The sequence below is a fragment of the Paraphaeosphaeria sporulosa genome, assembly GCF_001642045.1.
Source record: "Paraphaeosphaeria sporulosa strain AP3s5-JAC2a unplaced genomic scaffold CC84scaffold_8, whole genome shotgun sequence".
In the NCBI taxonomy this organism is placed as follows: Eukaryota; Fungi; Ascomycota; class Dothideomycetes; order Pleosporales; family Didymosphaeriaceae; genus Paraphaeosphaeria; species Paraphaeosphaeria sporulosa.
In genome coordinates, this window is record NW_017253367.1 from 1997075 (window position 1) to 2012271 (window position 15197).

Below are 15197 nucleotides of genomic sequence, written 5' to 3' on the forward strand. Positions count from 1 at the left end.
TAGAAGTACAGTCGTTTCGGTCGGGAGGCAAGCCCAGGCGTAGCTGACAGTGGTAGTGAGCTTCTGGCTGTGCTACCAAGCAAACGTACTGTTCCAACGATCCGCTTGATCTCATTTGAGATGTTTCCCCTCCCCATCGCCGACTGCAAGGCCACAGTCGGACAATTGCACTAACGTATTCCCTACAAGCAGGTGGGAAGAGGCGTTGATGACCTATGCCGCATGTGGTAAATACCCCAATCTTGTGCCTCAGTGCTCGAAATCTCACAGAGGTTGCGTTGACCCCGAGCCTGATGACTGGCGTTTGCAATCCAACCTGCGAATCGTCGTTTACAATTTCATATGGTGTACCACCAATGTGGACCGCCCCCGAATCCTTCGTCGCCAACCTGAATATGCAACTGCATTTCTCCAGCCCGTGCCATACTCGGATGCGCGTATCTTTCAGGACCAAATATCTTAGTGTGCATCACTTCGCTGAGGTTATCAATCATGGCAAGTTCGCCATCCACTATGCATGGTGAGTACCTACCCGATGGGTTTTGCGGTCTTGCTTTATGCCAAAGGAAGTGCTGTGTGTCGATGGCCCACGGGTCGTTCCTTCCCACTCAGACGTCACAACCCACTATAAATCCTCATCATGCAGCATTCCCCTCTCCCATAAACACAGTCTCCGCGAGTATGGCAGAGATCCCTTCGGGAGTCAGCTCACATCTGACCTACACGGCTAATTGGGTTCTCACCATGCGCGCTTCAGCCTGGCCGAACTCGCGGGGCTTTCACGTTCACCGTTCACTAGGCGCATCACTCACGCGTCAAGGCCTCTGCAAGCTCCTGTAGAGGTGAGACGCATTTCAGACGCGTCAAGACGTGAGCAACCATATGAAGCCGTCTTTGCGGGTCCAACTCTTTCTGTCAACACCTACGCCCGTCGTCTTCCTGTTTTTGCTCTGCGCTCTGCGTGCGGATTTTAGCGAGGAAATAGACTGTGAACGAGGAGTCACCATCTAATAGATATCTTGCAGGCAAAAACATCTTCAAGTACTCCCAGGATACCATGACCCCAGACGAGTTCGCCGCCCTCCTTGACACCCTCCATGTAGGACTGGATGAGGGCTTGAAAATGAGGAATGAGGCCCGGAACAGGCCTCAAGTCAATCACAGCTACGGGTTCCCGCAGAACAGGGCTCAAGCCGTTCACCGCGTCCGAACGTGCGTTCAGTTACCCCAGGATGTGAGTTTCTGCACTAACGCATATAGTGCGGTCAAGAACATTGGTGCTTATAACGTCGCCATCGTCTACGACAACGGACAGTCCGTCGAGATGATGAACCGAGAATTCCTCTGCAGCACATCACGGTACTTCGCGAATGCCCTCAACGGGCCTTTCAAGGTACGTTCTACTTAGCGTTCATTCTTCTTGGCTCTACACAGAGATTCATCACCGCTCACCAAGCGATCTACTTCTAGGAAGCCAGCACCCATATCGTCCGTCTCCGCCACGACTTTCCCTGGGCTATCTATGCCATGCTAGACTTCCTCAAGAACGGCTGCTACTACATGTACCCACTCCTATGCAAGCAGTACCCGCGTATCACCATTCTCGACCTCCACGTGCACGGCTACATCGTCGCAGACAAGTACGAACTCTCCGCGCTTGCCGAATACTCTGCCAAACACTATCTCAGGATCGCAGCCGATACTCTCGCGCTCAACTGGCTGTTCGACGACCCCAACAACTACGACAACTCACTGAGTAAGTTGCAAACCCCCTAAGAAGACATGTCAAACAATCAAGGTGTGCCTTTAGTTGAATATCTTCCTTGGGACTTTTGCGCTGCCGCTGAGGTGAGCCGCTTTCTAGATTCGGTTGTGCTTCTGTGGAGGAACACCGTTAGCCGCCAAGACGCGTTGCGCAAGGAAGTGTTGGAGATGATCAAGACTTGCTTCATCAAGCTGATGCGGCTCAAGTCTTTCCAGTTCCTGTTGCATAATCTGAGCGACTTCATCCACGACCTGTATGAGAGCTTTGGGGAGGATGGCTTGCAGATCCGGATGCTAGCGAGGAAGCATAAAGGATACCGTGTCTCATTTGCGGCGTGAGATTCGTGTTCCGGAAATCTGATTAGCGTTGGCCATTGAAGGAGAGACAATCAAAGAGAAGTATGCATTGTAGCTTGATGAGAAGGAAGAAAAAAATTGCTTTTGTGATATAGGGCAGGCCAATCCCGAGGTCAGGCATGACAGTGTCACCTCGTAGCATTCACTGACGCAGCCGGTCTTAATCGGAGATAGCACTCACCGACCGGCACCATAAGAACTCCGTCCAAACTCCATCACACCACGGGTACACATCGGTAGCCTTGATATACGCACTCGGAGTTACCACCGTGGATTATCTCAGCCATTGTCACGACTACATATCTTACCATATCAACCCCACCACGACCACACTCGCACCCCTCCCCAGCACCAGCGCCCACCATAATTAGCCATGGCCGTCCCATCAACCCAGTCCGCCCTCGTACAAGAAATCTACGCCAGCCCCCTCACCCTGAAACGCATCCCCGTCCCACCCGTTACCCCCGGTAGCGCCCTGATACGCGTCCTCTGTACCCCGGTTCTCTCCTACGCCCGCGAAGTCTACAATGGCACCCGTCGGTACCCCTATACCGTCCCCATCGTACCCGGGTCAAGTTGCATTGGGCGCGTCGCCGCCCTCGGCCCGGACTCGACATCCCTCCAGCCCGGGCAGCTCGTCTGGGTTGACGCGCTTGTGCACTCGCGGGACGACCCGGATGACATGGTCTTGCGCGGCTTGGTCGCAGCGGGGACCTCGGGGAGTAAGAAGCTGATGGACGGCGTGTGGCGCGACGGGACGTGTGCGGAGTACACGCTTGCGCCGCTGGAGAGCGTATTTAAGTTGGATGAAGAGCGGCTGACGGAATTGGGGTATGCGGACAGCGATCTTGCTACGCTGACGAGGTACCTTTGTCTTGGGGGGCTGCGGGATATCAACCTGCAGGCCGGCGAGACGATCGTTGTGGCGCCTGCGACGGGGGCGTTTGGCGGGGCGGCGGTGGCGTGCAGTGTGGCGATAGGTGCGAGTGTGGTTGCCATGGGGCGGAATGAGGATGCGTTGGCTGCGCTGGAAGCGACGTTTCCCAGGGTCAGGACGGTGAAGATTACGGAGAGCGTTGAGGATGACGTAGTTGCGCTGAAGGCTGCGGCTGGTGGACGACTCATCGATGCGGTATTTGAGATTTCTCCTCCGCAGGCTGCGAAGTCGACGCACATCAAGAGCTGTATTCTTGCGCTGAAGAGAGGGGGAAGGGTGAGTTTGATGGGTGGGATCCAGGACGACTATCCGATACCGGTGCGGGAGGTTATGCGGAAGAACTTGACGTTGAGGGGGACGTGGATGTATAATCGGGAACAGGTACTTGCGCTGATCAAGATGGTGGAGACTGGGATATTGAAGCTGGGGAAGCAGGGTGGTAAGAAGGATATCTCCGTGTTCGGGTTTGCGGAGTGGGAGAAGGCGTTCAACTATGCGTCTGACAACGCGGGATGGGCAACGACAGTCTTGCTGAGGCCGTGAGTAACTCTCGGTTTCAATTATGGGAGCTTGTCAGACTCTTTTTAGGCCAGTGATGTCGTACTAGCGCTCGCTACGACGCAGAAAATAGCCTGAAAGGCACCTTCGGACAACGCCTTGACAGTCCCTAAAATCCCTTCCCCCTCCTAATCCTCTCAAACTCCCCATTCGTATGCTCCCAAACCACCTCCCTGACGCCTTCTCTCCTCAACCCCTTCAATAACTTCAACACCCTCTCCCCAGGCCCCTCCCCATCCCAATCAACCGAATACACACAACTTCTCACCTGCTCCGTTGCCTGGCCCCTCTCAACACCGTCAGCCAATTCCACTCCACCAGCATCCCCCTCGCCTGCCGCATACTTCGCACTCGTCCCCAGAAACACCTGCCTTTCCGCACACTCCTCAAGTGGCACACAAACCCATCGCTGAAACAGGCGCAGATACATCCCCAGCACCCACATCATCCATCCCGCCCACCCCGGGACGCCCTCAAACAACGGCGTCACCACCGCGCCGGGAAAATCGTGCACGAAGCTCACCATCGGCGCCCTTTCCGCGAGACTTTCTAGCGAAAGTGTATGCATGCTGGACAGCTGTCCGCGGATCTTGGACATAGGGAGGCGCAGGGCTGCGAGGTCGGCCAGGTCCACGGGGCCTTCCTTCGTGCCGCCTGCGATGTCCAGGACGCGGGCGAGCGGGGTGTGGGTGCTGGCGTGAGTGAGGAGGGGCAGGAGGAGGGCGGGGATGAGGATGCGGGCGTAGTACACGGTTGCGAGAACGAGGTGGAGGCCTTCGTTGGATACTGCGGATTGAGCGTCAGCAGCCCGCACTGCGGAGGGCGGTTGGGTACGTACAGGCCCTGTCCGCGCGGACTTCCCCCATGCTCAGCACGAGCAGATTCACGCGCTGCTCCTTCGCGAGCACCACTTCGCACGCCGCCTCCGTCTCCCGCATCGAGCTCAGATCCACCTTGACGACCTCAATCTCGCACTTCGGGTTGATCTCAGTGCACTCTCCCACCACCTGCGCCGCGGCGTCCGTGTTCCGCGCGAAAAGATAGATCCGCGGCGCAACAGCGTACTTGACGAACGCCTTCAGTGTCGCGCGTCCAATCCCGGTCGTCGCGCCCGCAAAGACGGCGACGAGATCCGGAGGGAGGGATGTGGCGATGCGGGCGTTGGAGGCGAGGACCTGTGGGAGGGAGACCATTGTGTGAACAGCTTCGAAGATATTATGTTGGCGTGGAATGGGGGTGAGATGGGAAGAATGTGTTCGTAGAAGGGAAATTTATATCTGTCTGCGTGAGGGGGATCTGTGGTTGAAAGGCGGAGGGATGATTGGCCGTGCGAAACGCCGATGGGGGGTGATTGGAGAGAGGGGCGTGAAAGGCCGTACAGAACGCCGTACAGAACGCCGTACGAACCGCCGAAGGGGACTCCGGACGAAAAGGCGGAGGGGATGGTTCAGACAGCTACATCGAGTCTTGAGACTGACAGACCAGAATATATCTCTGTAAAGTTCAGGAACGGAGGGCGAAAGGCGTGGGATTTAACAAGGTGATCGACCGCATCACGTGATCACGGTGTCCCAAGTTCGGGCTCTGCGGTGGAGACGAGTCCACCCCAGCGAGGCTTCTGAAACTCTCTAAATTTAAGTATATATTAAAACAACCTACACTCCCCTCGCGGCCATTACTCCTCCTTTCCAACCTTAACCTCCAGCACATCCTTCGCATCCCCCTTACTCAACACCTCCAAAATCGCCGGGAAATTCGCCTCCGTGACAATCGTGTACTCAGGCCAAACCTTGCGATCCCTCCCTGCAGAGCTCCAGTGCACCTTGAGTTCGAGGATCTGCTCCTTGGGCGTGTCGGCGGCTTTGTGCTTGGCCATGACTATCCAAACTCAACATTAGGAAACGGAAAAGCTAGGTGATGCGGGGATTATTTGATCAAGGGTAATAGGAAGATGCAATGGGACGGGAAGCGGGGAAGGAGACGCGACGTACACTCCTCGCAATTGGGGCTGCTCGCGATAGTCGCTGTGAGCTGCTTGTTGAGCGCCTTGAGGCTTGGCTTCTCGACGTCAAGAAGGATGAGCTCGTGGCGGTTGGACGGTGGGAGCGTGAACATGATGGGGATTTGGGAAGTCATGGTTGCGGGGCGGCGGGGTGCTGGCTATGGAACTGAGGCGGGTGATATTGAAGAACTGGTGGAGTGATTAGAACCGAGGAGCTATGGTGCGGAACGATGCGAGATTGGAACCGGGGGGTGGTGGGTGGTGTCAGGTGTTGGGGGAGCTATCGTGGTTTCTTCTCTATGTGCGTTGCGCGTGGGGAATCCGGCGGAAGCGGAGCTCCGAAGACGTGGGACTTACATAGGGGTTGGCGTGAAATTCGCAAGCTCGATGTGAGTCAGCAACAAGTGGTTTGCAGCACGGTATCAATGGCGCGAACGACTTTATAATAGCTACGAAAGCGCTCCGCGCGTGGTTCCAAGCTTGTTGCATGAAACCACCGCGTGCGGGACATATGTACGTCACCACGCATGGTTGTGTACCCTGGCGTCGGGCTGTACGGGCTAGTCTGAACAAGGAATAGCTGTGGGGATGCTTCAGGATTAGCACCAAGAACAAGGGTATAGCGCCGGGCATTGCAACAATGACAATCATCGCTTCAATATGCCGAGACGTCTATGTCTACGAAAGGGGAAGGAAAGGAAAGTCGCTCGTTAGATAACGAAAACCCTGCTAGATGTCCTCTCACTTCCTTTCCTCCAACGCGCGCTTGATGGCTGGGCCTAATTAGCTTGGTTCATCGACGAATCCGAAAAACGTGCTTACCATTGCAGCTGTCATTCGCATCTCCGAACAGCATCTTAGTGTTCTCCATGTAAAACATGGGGTTTGGCACATCCGCATAACCGCTCGCCATGCCACGCTTCATGATCACAACTTGCTTGCTCTTCCATGCGTGCAGAACGGGCATGCCGGCAATCGAAGAGCCTGGCTCAAGAGCAATTGGATTCACGGTATCGTTCGCACCGATGACAAGCGTGACATCTGTCTCGCCGAAGTCGTCGTTGATCTCATCCATCTCGAGAACGATGTCGTAGGGAACAGATGCTTCCGCGAGCAGCACATTGCACTGGCCAGGCATACGTCCGGCCACGGGATGGATCGCAAAACGCACATTCACTCCTTTGGCGCGGAGGTATTTGACGAAGTCAGAGATGGCATATTGGGCTTTGGCAACTGCCATTCCGTAACCGACGACCTGTGAAATACATCAGTGGTCAGTTCTTTCGGTTCTGCGCAGAGATACCAACAATGATCACGTTCTCGGCTTCAGCAAGAGCTTCAGCTGTAGCTTCGGCTGTTGTCTTGGTGACTTCACCTTCGATCTTAGCCTGAGCTTGTGGAGTGGCTGCGATGCCTCCAAATAATACGTTAGTAATAGATCGGTTCATCGCAACGCACATAATGTACGACAGAATAGAACCTGAAACTCCGATCAGGGCACCGACCGTCGTCAGAAGCGAATTGTCCAGCATGAAGCCTTCGGCGACCAGCGCAAATCCAGAATAAGCGTTCAGAACAGTGATGACAACAGGCATGTCGGCACCACCGATCGCTGCTGTGGTTGTATACCCTTTGATGAAACTCAGCACTGCATTTCCAACCAAACATGCTGCACCGATCAGAGGCGCGCCTGGCGCATACGTCAGGAATGCACCCAGGGTGGCCACATTCGCCCCTAGCAAAGAAGTGTTGATTAGATGGCGCCCAGGTAGGACCAGGGGCTTGGATGACATCTTCGCAGCCAACTTGAGAAACGCTACAATACTTCCAGTGAATGTGACTCCACCGATAAGCACACCAAGATAGGCACTGACCAAGTGCAAGGTTGATATCTCTGGCCCAGAGTGGCCGAGAACACTGCCGATGCTGGTCAAAACTGCGGCGAGGCCGACAACGGAGTGCAGTGCAGCAACAGTCTGCGGAAGGGAAGTCGGAGTGATCCTACGACCAATGACCATGCCGGCAATCGTTCCAACAGTGGCGAGACCAGCGAACTGTGTGAGCACATCGGGTGCAAAGCCAACGGCAAGTAGCGAAGCAAGAAGTCCCGAGAACACACCCAGGATACCGAAAAGATTGCCGCGGCGAGCGGTGACTTGTGAGGCGAGTCCAGACAGGGAGGAGACGCAGAGGATGCTGCTGACAAGATATCCGGCTTGTACGAGGCCTGACATGCCTGTGCTAGCAGCAGCAACATAGCCTCCACCGAAGAGCAGAGCTGGAATTGCGTATAGCCAAGGAAATTCAGCTGGGTCTGTGGGGCGTCTAAACATGTCGAGCATACGCTTTGTGATGACAAAACCGCCAGAGATGTTGACGAAAGCCAAAAGAACAGATAATGCGCCAAGGGTCTGAGGAATGGTCTCAGGAAGGAGCCCGCCGCCCATGACAAACAAACCGCCGATTCCTACCATGCCGGAGATGGCGTTGGTCACAGACATGAGTGGCGAGTGCAGAGCTGGCGCGACACCCCAGACCACTCGATAGCCGATCAAACTCGCCAAAGCAAACGTGAAAGCGTTGGACATGAACAAAGGACTGCCATCAGTGAGTACGAGTTCAAAGTCTTGACAGGAACACGCTTACCCTGTATATTTTCCAAGTGCAACAGCTGTCGTCATAGCGGCTGAGACTGCAGCAACCTCGCGGGTCTGGCTTTGCCAAGGCGTAAGCTCGACGATGTTCGCCGCTTGATCTGCTGGGGACGGTGCCTTTGCAGCTGATGGAGGCGGTGGGGCAGGTCGTGGAGCAGGCGGCAGGATCTTGCCGTCGTACGTTACAATGGCGCCTCTGGTTACCTCGTCTTTTAGGTCCACATCGTAATGTTTCTCCTTCTTGCTCTCCGGCACGAGAGAAAGCAAAAACTTAGTTATGTTGTTCGAATACAGTGTAGATGATTGTGTGGGTAATCGTGATGGAAGGTCAGTATAGCCTGAACAATAGGTCAGCGATCGCTTTGGCATCTCCGCGGGGTTCACTGACCGATGACAGTCACGCCTTGGTACTTGGCTAGTTGTCCGGGAACTGTGGCTTCGCAGTTACCACCAGCCTCCGCCGCAAGGTCCACCACCACAGATCCAGGCTTCATCGCGCCAAGCATAGCTTTCGTGATGAGCTTCGGTGCAGGTTTTCCAGGGATCAGGGCGGTGGTAATGACAATGTCGACCTCACGGCACTGCTCGTAGAAGAGCTTCATCTCCGCTTCAATGAACTCTTTGGACATCTCTTTGGCATATCCGCCAGCCCCGGACCCGTCCTCTTCAAGTTCGACTTCGATGAATTCTGCGCCTAGAGATTGCACCTGCTCGCGGGCTGCCGAGCGAGTGTCGAACCCACGAACGATAGCACCCATGCGGCGAGCCTATGAAGTCCATCAGCAAGAGATAAGTCGATGGTAGAATTGCCTACCGTGGCGATGGCACTCAAGCCTGCCACACCAGCTCCGATGACAAGGACTTTGCAAGGAGGGATCTGATGCTGTTAATTCGATACCTTCTTAGTAGCAACATCCGACGCACCTTCCCAGCAGCTGTGACCTGACCAGTAAGGAATCGTCCGAATTGGTTTGAGGCCTCCAAAACGGCCTTGTAACCAGCAATGTTTGCCATGGAACTTTCGACATGTTAGCACACGTCAACCGCATGCTATCCAGGGTCAACAGCGCGTACCTCAACGCATCAAAAACCTGGGCTCTAGAAATGCGAGGAACCATGTCCATGGCAAATGCAGTAGCCTTTCGTGAAGCAATTCTATCGACAATGGGTCTATTCTGGGTCTGATTGGGATAGAGGAACGAGATAACGGTGGCACCCTCGCGGATGGCGTCGACCTCGCTGTCGGGGCCATCGATACTTAGAGCGCGGACTTTGAGGAGGATGTCGCTGTCTGAAAAAACACTTCTTTTGTCGACTGTCTTGGCACCAGCTTGTTCGTACGCTTCATCGGTGAATTGGGCCTCAAGACCAGCTCCGCGCTCGATCAAAATGCGTGAGAAGCCCTTCTTGAGCAGGAGTTTTACATTTGCAGGAGTGATGGCTACGCGACGCTCCCCGGGATAGCTTTCCTTCGGAATGCCAATAGTCAGGGTCTCATAGGGGCCGGCAGTGAAGGGCGGAGAGGTAGGTATCTCCTCGTCATGCGGGTCCGAGGCGACGGATGCATAGCGGGCGACTGCAGTAGTCGTTGGAAACTCGGGGACATGCTTCAGTAGGCACAACGGGCGAGGGTGAGCTAGGCTGACGGATTGCTGCGGCTGGACACGCCTAGTGGTGAATTCCTGGCGCACAATCGGCGTTGGGCGAAAGGCGATGGCTGGTGATAGCAGCGTCACGCTCGCTCGCGGACGAACGGCGACGCGGCAGCCGACAATGCAGCTGGAGGTATTCATGCTGGATGGGGACAAGTCACGCAGGTAAGCGAGCTGGTGGAGAGCTCCAGGACCCGCATCTGCTTCACGAGACAGCGAACGCGTCGTCCGCAACAAAGTGAGAGTACGGAATGAGAGTGTTGAGGCAGGATAGGTGGCCCGTTTGCGAGGCGAGGTACATAAGACGGGTACCCTTCGGCCGCGCTCCTCCACGCGTCACGCGAGACTGCTGCGGTCGTGTTTTGCCGTATCGCTTGAGTTGGCAGCATTGTGGGGTGCGGGGAAGCGGCAACACGGCGCGACTTGCGGAACGTGCTTTGATCTATTCCGGCCTTCCGTCGCTCGTTCGTTGCCCCTTCTCCAGTTCGCCTTTGTGCAGTACCAGTGTTGACAGGTGAGCGTTTGTCCGATGGCCGTAAGAGCCTCCAACGCCCGCCGGCTGAATGATAAGATTAGGCGATATGAGAAGAAGCAACTGCCAGGCGGCGCGGTACCTCGACGCTGTCGCTCAACGAACTGTTTCGCGCGGGGTAGTGACCTGCCGGATCGGGCAGGCACATAGTGTGGAGTGCGTTGTTCAGAGTCTGTCGCCTGCTTGCAGGGCAATCGGCGGTTTGAAGCAGCTTCTCAGTCAACGGCATAACGTTTCATCTTCACCTCACGATGCTCTAGGGACAGCACCCGAGGCGAAGACGCGTCAGGACGATTACTAGCTTTGTTCTTTGTCCTGGTTATGCACGCACTTCGTGCAAGCTGCTTCCTGGTCGTATCCTGTGTCGTGCTCGTTGAGACTGCGCTAATATATCGACGCATGTTTCCTGGGAGAGCAACGATACCTGAGGGTTGGTGAGTGCCTGGTGCTTTCGTTGTGGGATCCGTTCCATTTGGTTCTTGGCGGGACGCAAATCAAGCATGGCTTCTCGGGTAGTTAAGCCGCTAAGCTATACGAGTCAGGCCTCTCCGCCCCTTCTTCCAACAACCATCCTTCCCATCCTCCCCAGACTGAACTTCTCCACCGAGACCGTTAGCATGCTCACCAGTTATTCAATAGCGACTTGCACCTCGTACGATGGCTGGCGATACCAGCTACCTTCTACAAACGGAGATTCGCTCATCCTTCGTTCGCGGCGAAAATTGACCGGTGCCCAGGCTTTTTTTGATGCTGTAACAGTAAATCTCCCTTGGCATTTACAATTTTTAAACCCGATCACCTCGCGGACCTAGTCCCTGTATTTTATCGTGCCTTTGTATACAGCTCGCCAACGGAATGAGTGGCCCGACTCGATTCGAGTGCCTATACCGCACAAAAGAAGTAGCTTCATATTTGGCCTCGGCTTCCGATCCTCTCTACACACCAGGTTGTTTCTCCAACGATGCTCTCTTACCCAGCGATCAATTTCTTTTTAGTGTTCCTACTTGGTAGTCGTGCCAAGTTGGTAGTGTTCGCCCCCTGCTTTCGAGTATTCCTTTATCTGCCCCACTTCATGGCCTGACATGGCGAAAATTGGCCGTGTTTGCTGTGAGCGACGATCTTTTTGACGTACAGCATCAATAACCTAGGGATCAAGACGCTCGGTCGACGTAAACCGGTTAAAAATTCCACCCTTAGCGCCCCGAGTCGAATGCTTTGCGCCGCCACGGTGACATGCCGCTAAGGCCCGACCTGGACAGAGTCAGGCGCTTTGTGTTAGCACAATGGCACAATGCTATCGGAACAAGTTAGCCTGAAGCGGTGGTTCACGAGCAACTCTGGGAACGTGCTGTGGACGTGTTTGAGCAATCGAACTAGGACAGATTGTCTAGCTTCGCGTATTACTACAGTCCGAAGGGGTGTGCAATTCAAAATCAACAACGTTCAGGAAGCCATGCAAGATGCAAGGCGAGAATAACCCTGTAGGTCTACCTACCGTCAGGAATGACAGGTCTCGGGTACTGGCCTCCAAATATGATAAGCCCTTACACATGGACGCTATCATACTCTTTGATATCCAGGTTCCCCTACACATGGAAGCTATCATACTATTTGATATCCATTCGCTTAAGGATTCACGCTGCCTGCGCATTGGCCCGCTCGGAAACTACTACGAGTTGTATCCCAGACCATAGGAGTGTACACAAAACGTTAGCCCGGGGGCTGTGTAGCGGCGCAGGCGGCGTCGCCGTACTCAGGCTTGACAATTCAGCCAGTCAATCAAAGATCTCATTGCAGCTAACGGCATCGCGGCACCAGGAACTGCATCCATACACTAAAGACTAACCCTGAATTTCTCGACGTCAGAGTCATCTGGGCAATATGGCGCACGTTCTTGATGCATTTCGATGGTGCCACACTTTACAAGGAGCGATGTTCCACGGGGCGATCGCACTTCACTCGTGCCTTCCGTTTGTGACCGGGCAACACAACAAGCGGCCACCCGCGGACTCACGAAAATCCGCACAATTACTCTTCCCGCTTCAGCGTGATGTTTTCAATTCCTCTTCACGATCTCCGAGATCCCTTGGCGTTCCCTAATTGACAGGTCAATGTTGCGCTGCAACCCTCGCATGCTGTATCCTCGGGGTCTACTAGCAAAATCAACAGTTCTGCGTGTGTGGCAGCGGCAGGGAGCCCGTGGACGATTCTTGAGGTCCCTCTGCGTTCTTATCTTCATAGCTGTCGCCGGCAGTCTCTACCACCTTTGGGCTCACAAGACGACACCGAAAAAGATCGTTGTCAGACTCGGCTCGCCGCAAACCCACCCTATTGACGACCTCATCACGAATGCCACGGCTACATTACACTCGCTGCTGTCGAGACAGACAACAACCTTGACTGAAGCCGCCAGTGCGTACCGTGAACGACGAGGGCGGCACCCTCCGCCTGGCTTCGACGTTTGGCACGCATTTGCAAACGCGCACGATGCGTTGCTGGTTGAAGACTTTTTTGATCGGATCTACGATGACCTGAATCCGTTTTGGAGTATATCTGCAACGCAGATACGCCAGCAAGCCAGACAAATGCCCAATAAGATCGTGGTGCGGAATAAAAAGGTGCAGACCAAGAAAGGTGATCGCAAGAGGCTGGACCAGTGGATCGATATGGTAAAGAAGATCCAGGATAAACTGCCTGATTTAGACATGCCTCTGAACATGCTGGATGAGCCACGGGTTGCAGTACCTTGGGAGAATATATCAAATTATATCGAGAGCGCGTCGGCAGTGCGTCGGCAGCAGCCTGCGCACGAGGTCCTAAAGAGCTTCACTTCTCTGGACATCGACGGCGAGACAATCGAGCACGATGAGTCTAAATTCTCTGAGGAGCGCCCGTACTGGGATTTGGTCCGCGCTGGTTGCGCTCCTGATGCGCCTTCCTGGAACGTTTCGGTACTTGAGAACTTGTCGACGCCTCTTGGAGCCTGTCCAGAGAATGAATGTAATAACAGCTCGGTACCATTTACGTACGACGGGTTCGTATCGAACTGGACGCGAGCGAAAGATCCATGCCTGCAACCAGGTCTTGTGTCCTCACACGGTGCTTTGATTGCCCCTTTGAGTCAGTCTACGAGCCAGACATTGATACCTATGTTCAGCTCCAGCAAGCTGTCAATGGTAAGCGTGATCCCTTCGTATCTGATTTTCTTTTGCGTTAGGTGCACGTAGCTAATACTTCCGTAGAACAACGACATCCTCATTCCCGCATTCGCGTACTGGCAGTCCAAATCCGACTATACAACCGGAGATGCCCACGGACCAACCTGGGGCAAGAAAATCACTGGGGTGATATGGCGGGGTATTTCATCAGGCGGTGGCAATACACCTGAGAATTGGACGCGCTTCCACCGCCACCGCTTCGTCCAGCTCATGAACGCAACGGTAGTCCGCTCTTTCTCCCCGCCACGAACTTTCCATCCGCCATCGTACCGATCGCACGTACACACGCCTCAGAATGATTTTGAACTTGCTCGATGGGTTGAAACAATCACCGAAGTAGCATTCACGAAACTGCAATGCACCATCGGCAGCCAGAATACGCAGGGTGAAGAGTGTGCACACGTGACACCGTACTACAAGACCGAAGGGAAAATACCCATGAAGAAACAATTCTTCGCCAAATACCTCCCAGATATCGACGGCAATGGCTTCTCGGGTCGCTACCTCGCCTTCCTCCGTTCCACTTCTGTGCCCATCAAAGCGACGCTTTTCTCCGAGTGGCACGATTCGCGTCTTGTACCCTGGTACCACTTCGTCCCGATGCAGAACTCGTTCGTGGATCTCTACGGTATATTGGAGTACTTCGTGGGGTGGATGAGCAAAGACGACCCGAGAGAAGACGGTGAAGTCCTTTTCATGGAGGGTGGACATGATGAGCAAGCGAGGAAGATCGCGATGCAGGGCAAGGAGTGGGCGGAGAAGGTATTGCGGAGGGAGGATATGCTGGTGTACCTGCTTCGACTGCTGTTGGAGTACAGACGGGTCTGCGAGGATGACCGCGAGGTCATGGGCTGGGTGGACGATCTGCTCGGGAAAGGCTAGGTCACGTAGCTCGCAGCGGTCTTGCCAGTACGCTCTAAGTGTACCTCAATGCGAGAAGTAACTCCTTTGAGAAAGGAAATAGAAAATTCCCTGAAAGTAACAGGTCGACGCTGGATCGAGATCCTATCCTTCTCACTAGCCTCCAAGGTCACACCCCACCCGCGTCCTCCTCATCGCCCACGACCCCATCTCCTCTTGCACAGGTGTCTTTGATCCTGCGCTCCCCCCTCTTCCTCCCCCTCTTCACCTCGACCCCCGCCCACGCCGAACCCCCCACCTCCCTCCCCATCTCCTCCCCGAACCAGATCGTCATCGCGCAGCCCAATCCCACGTCCAAAACCTGGTCCTTGACATTCTTTCTTTGCCGCAGGGTCCGCGTGAGGAGGTCTTCTTTTCCGATCTGGATTTGGATTTGCGTGTAGAGGTAGCCGTCTGCGATGGCGTGCAGGCGGCGGCAGGTCAGGGAGAGGGCGGCGAGGGTGGAGGTGCGGCGGGGGCCGGTTATGTGGGAAGTTATGTGCAGGAGGAGTTCGGTGGGGAGGGTGAGGAGGGCGGGTGGGGACGTCATGGTGGTAGGTATGTGAGCTTGGGGTGTGTGTGAATATGGCGGGGTTGAGGAAGGTTGGTGGTGGGATGAGGGC

The 15197-nt window shown here is 54.8% G+C and overlaps 7 protein-coding genes across 7 annotated transcripts; 3 read left to right on the forward strand and 4 right to left on the reverse strand.

Annotated features, from left to right (window-relative positions):
- Positions 1-848: 848 nt before the first annotated feature.
- On the forward strand, positions 849-2103 carry CC84DRAFT_1261868 (uncharacterized protein; the record flags this gene model as incomplete). Its single annotated transcript, XM_018185106.1, has 4 exons — positions 849-1212; positions 1261-1393; positions 1471-1756; positions 1865-2103. The coding sequence occupies exons 1-4, from the start codon at positions 1058-1060 to the stop codon at positions 2101-2103; spliced, it is 813 nt and encodes a 270-aa protein (XP_018033652.1). The 5' UTR covers positions 849-1057.
- A 391-nt stretch (positions 2104-2494) lies between these two features.
- On the forward strand, positions 2495-3601 carry CC84DRAFT_1151744 (alcohol dehydrogenase; the record flags this gene model as incomplete). Its single annotated transcript, XM_018176765.1, has 1 exon — positions 2495-3601. One exon carries the CDS (start codon positions 2495-2497, stop codon positions 3599-3601), a length of 1107 nt encoding a protein of 368 aa, XP_018033653.1.
- Positions 3602-3725: 124 nt separating this feature from the next.
- Positions 3726-5104, reverse strand: CC84DRAFT_1261870 (uncharacterized protein; the record flags this gene model as incomplete). Its single annotated transcript, XM_018185107.1, has 2 exons — positions 4455-5104; positions 3726-4402 (listed from the first exon to the last, which is right to left on the reverse strand). Exons 1-2 carry the CDS (start codon positions 4807-4809, stop codon positions 3726-3728), a joined length of 1032 nt encoding a protein of 343 aa, XP_018033654.1. The 5' UTR covers positions 4810-5104.
- A 135-nt stretch (positions 5105-5239) lies between these two features.
- Positions 5240-6090, reverse strand: CC84DRAFT_1167001 (uncharacterized protein). The gene is made up of 3 exons (XM_018179102.1): positions 5980-6090; positions 5608-5816; positions 5240-5494 (listed from the first exon to the last, which is right to left on the reverse strand). The coding sequence occupies exons 2-3, from the start codon at positions 5750-5752 to the stop codon at positions 5292-5294; spliced, it is 348 nt and encodes a 115-aa protein (XP_018033655.1). The 5' UTR covers positions 5753-5816; positions 5980-6090; the 3' UTR covers positions 5240-5291.
- A 31-nt stretch (positions 6091-6121) lies between these two features.
- Positions 6122-10351, reverse strand: CC84DRAFT_1125611 (NAD(P) transhydrogenase mitochondrial precursor). The gene is made up of 8 exons (XM_018175723.1): positions 9347-10351; positions 9197-9290; positions 9087-9149; positions 8661-9039; positions 8265-8610; positions 6926-8216; positions 6441-6873; positions 6122-6391 (listed from the first exon to the last, which is right to left on the reverse strand). The coding sequence occupies exons 1-8, from the start codon at positions 10063-10065 to the stop codon at positions 6360-6362; spliced, it is 3357 nt and encodes a 1118-aa protein (XP_018033656.1). The 5' UTR covers positions 10066-10351; the 3' UTR covers positions 6122-6359.
- Positions 10352-12588: 2237 nt separating this feature from the next.
- Positions 12589-14756, forward strand: CC84DRAFT_1151751 (uncharacterized protein; the record flags this gene model as incomplete). Its single annotated transcript, XM_018176766.1, has 2 exons — positions 12589-13632; positions 13699-14756. 2 exons carry the CDS (start codon positions 12589-12591, stop codon positions 14554-14556), a joined length of 1902 nt encoding a protein of 633 aa, XP_018033657.1. The 3' UTR covers positions 14557-14756.
- CC84DRAFT_1220165 (uncharacterized protein) lies at positions 14705-15124 on the reverse strand (the record flags this gene model as incomplete). The annotated part of the gene is made up of 1 exon (XM_018183140.1): positions 14705-15124. The coding sequence occupies one exon, from the start codon at positions 15122-15124 to the stop codon at positions 14705-14707; it is 420 nt and encodes a 139-aa protein (XP_018033658.1).
- Positions 15125-15197: the final 73 nt, after the last annotated feature.

Coding starts and splice junctions, on each gene's coding strand:
- CC84DRAFT_1125611 (XM_018175723.1), bottom strand. CDS start 10,065: ATGAATACCTCCAGCTGCATTGTCGGCTGCCGCGTCGCCGTTCGTCCG. Junction 9,150..9,196: donor AGGTCACAGCTGCTGGGAAG/GTGCGTCGGATG, acceptor TAACAGCATCAG/ATCCCTCCTTGCAAAGTCCT. Junction 8,217..8,264: donor GCACTTGGAAAATATACAGG/GTAAGCGTGTTC, acceptor CACTGATGGCAG/TCCTTTGTTCATGTCCAACG.
- CC84DRAFT_1167001 (XM_018179102.1), bottom strand. CDS start 5,752: ATGACTTCCCAAATCCCCATCATGTTCACGCTCCCACCGTCCAACCGC. Junction 5,495..5,607: donor CAGCCCCAATTGCGAGGAGT/GTACGTCGCGTC, acceptor GAGTTTGGATAG/TCATGGCCAAGCACAAAGCC.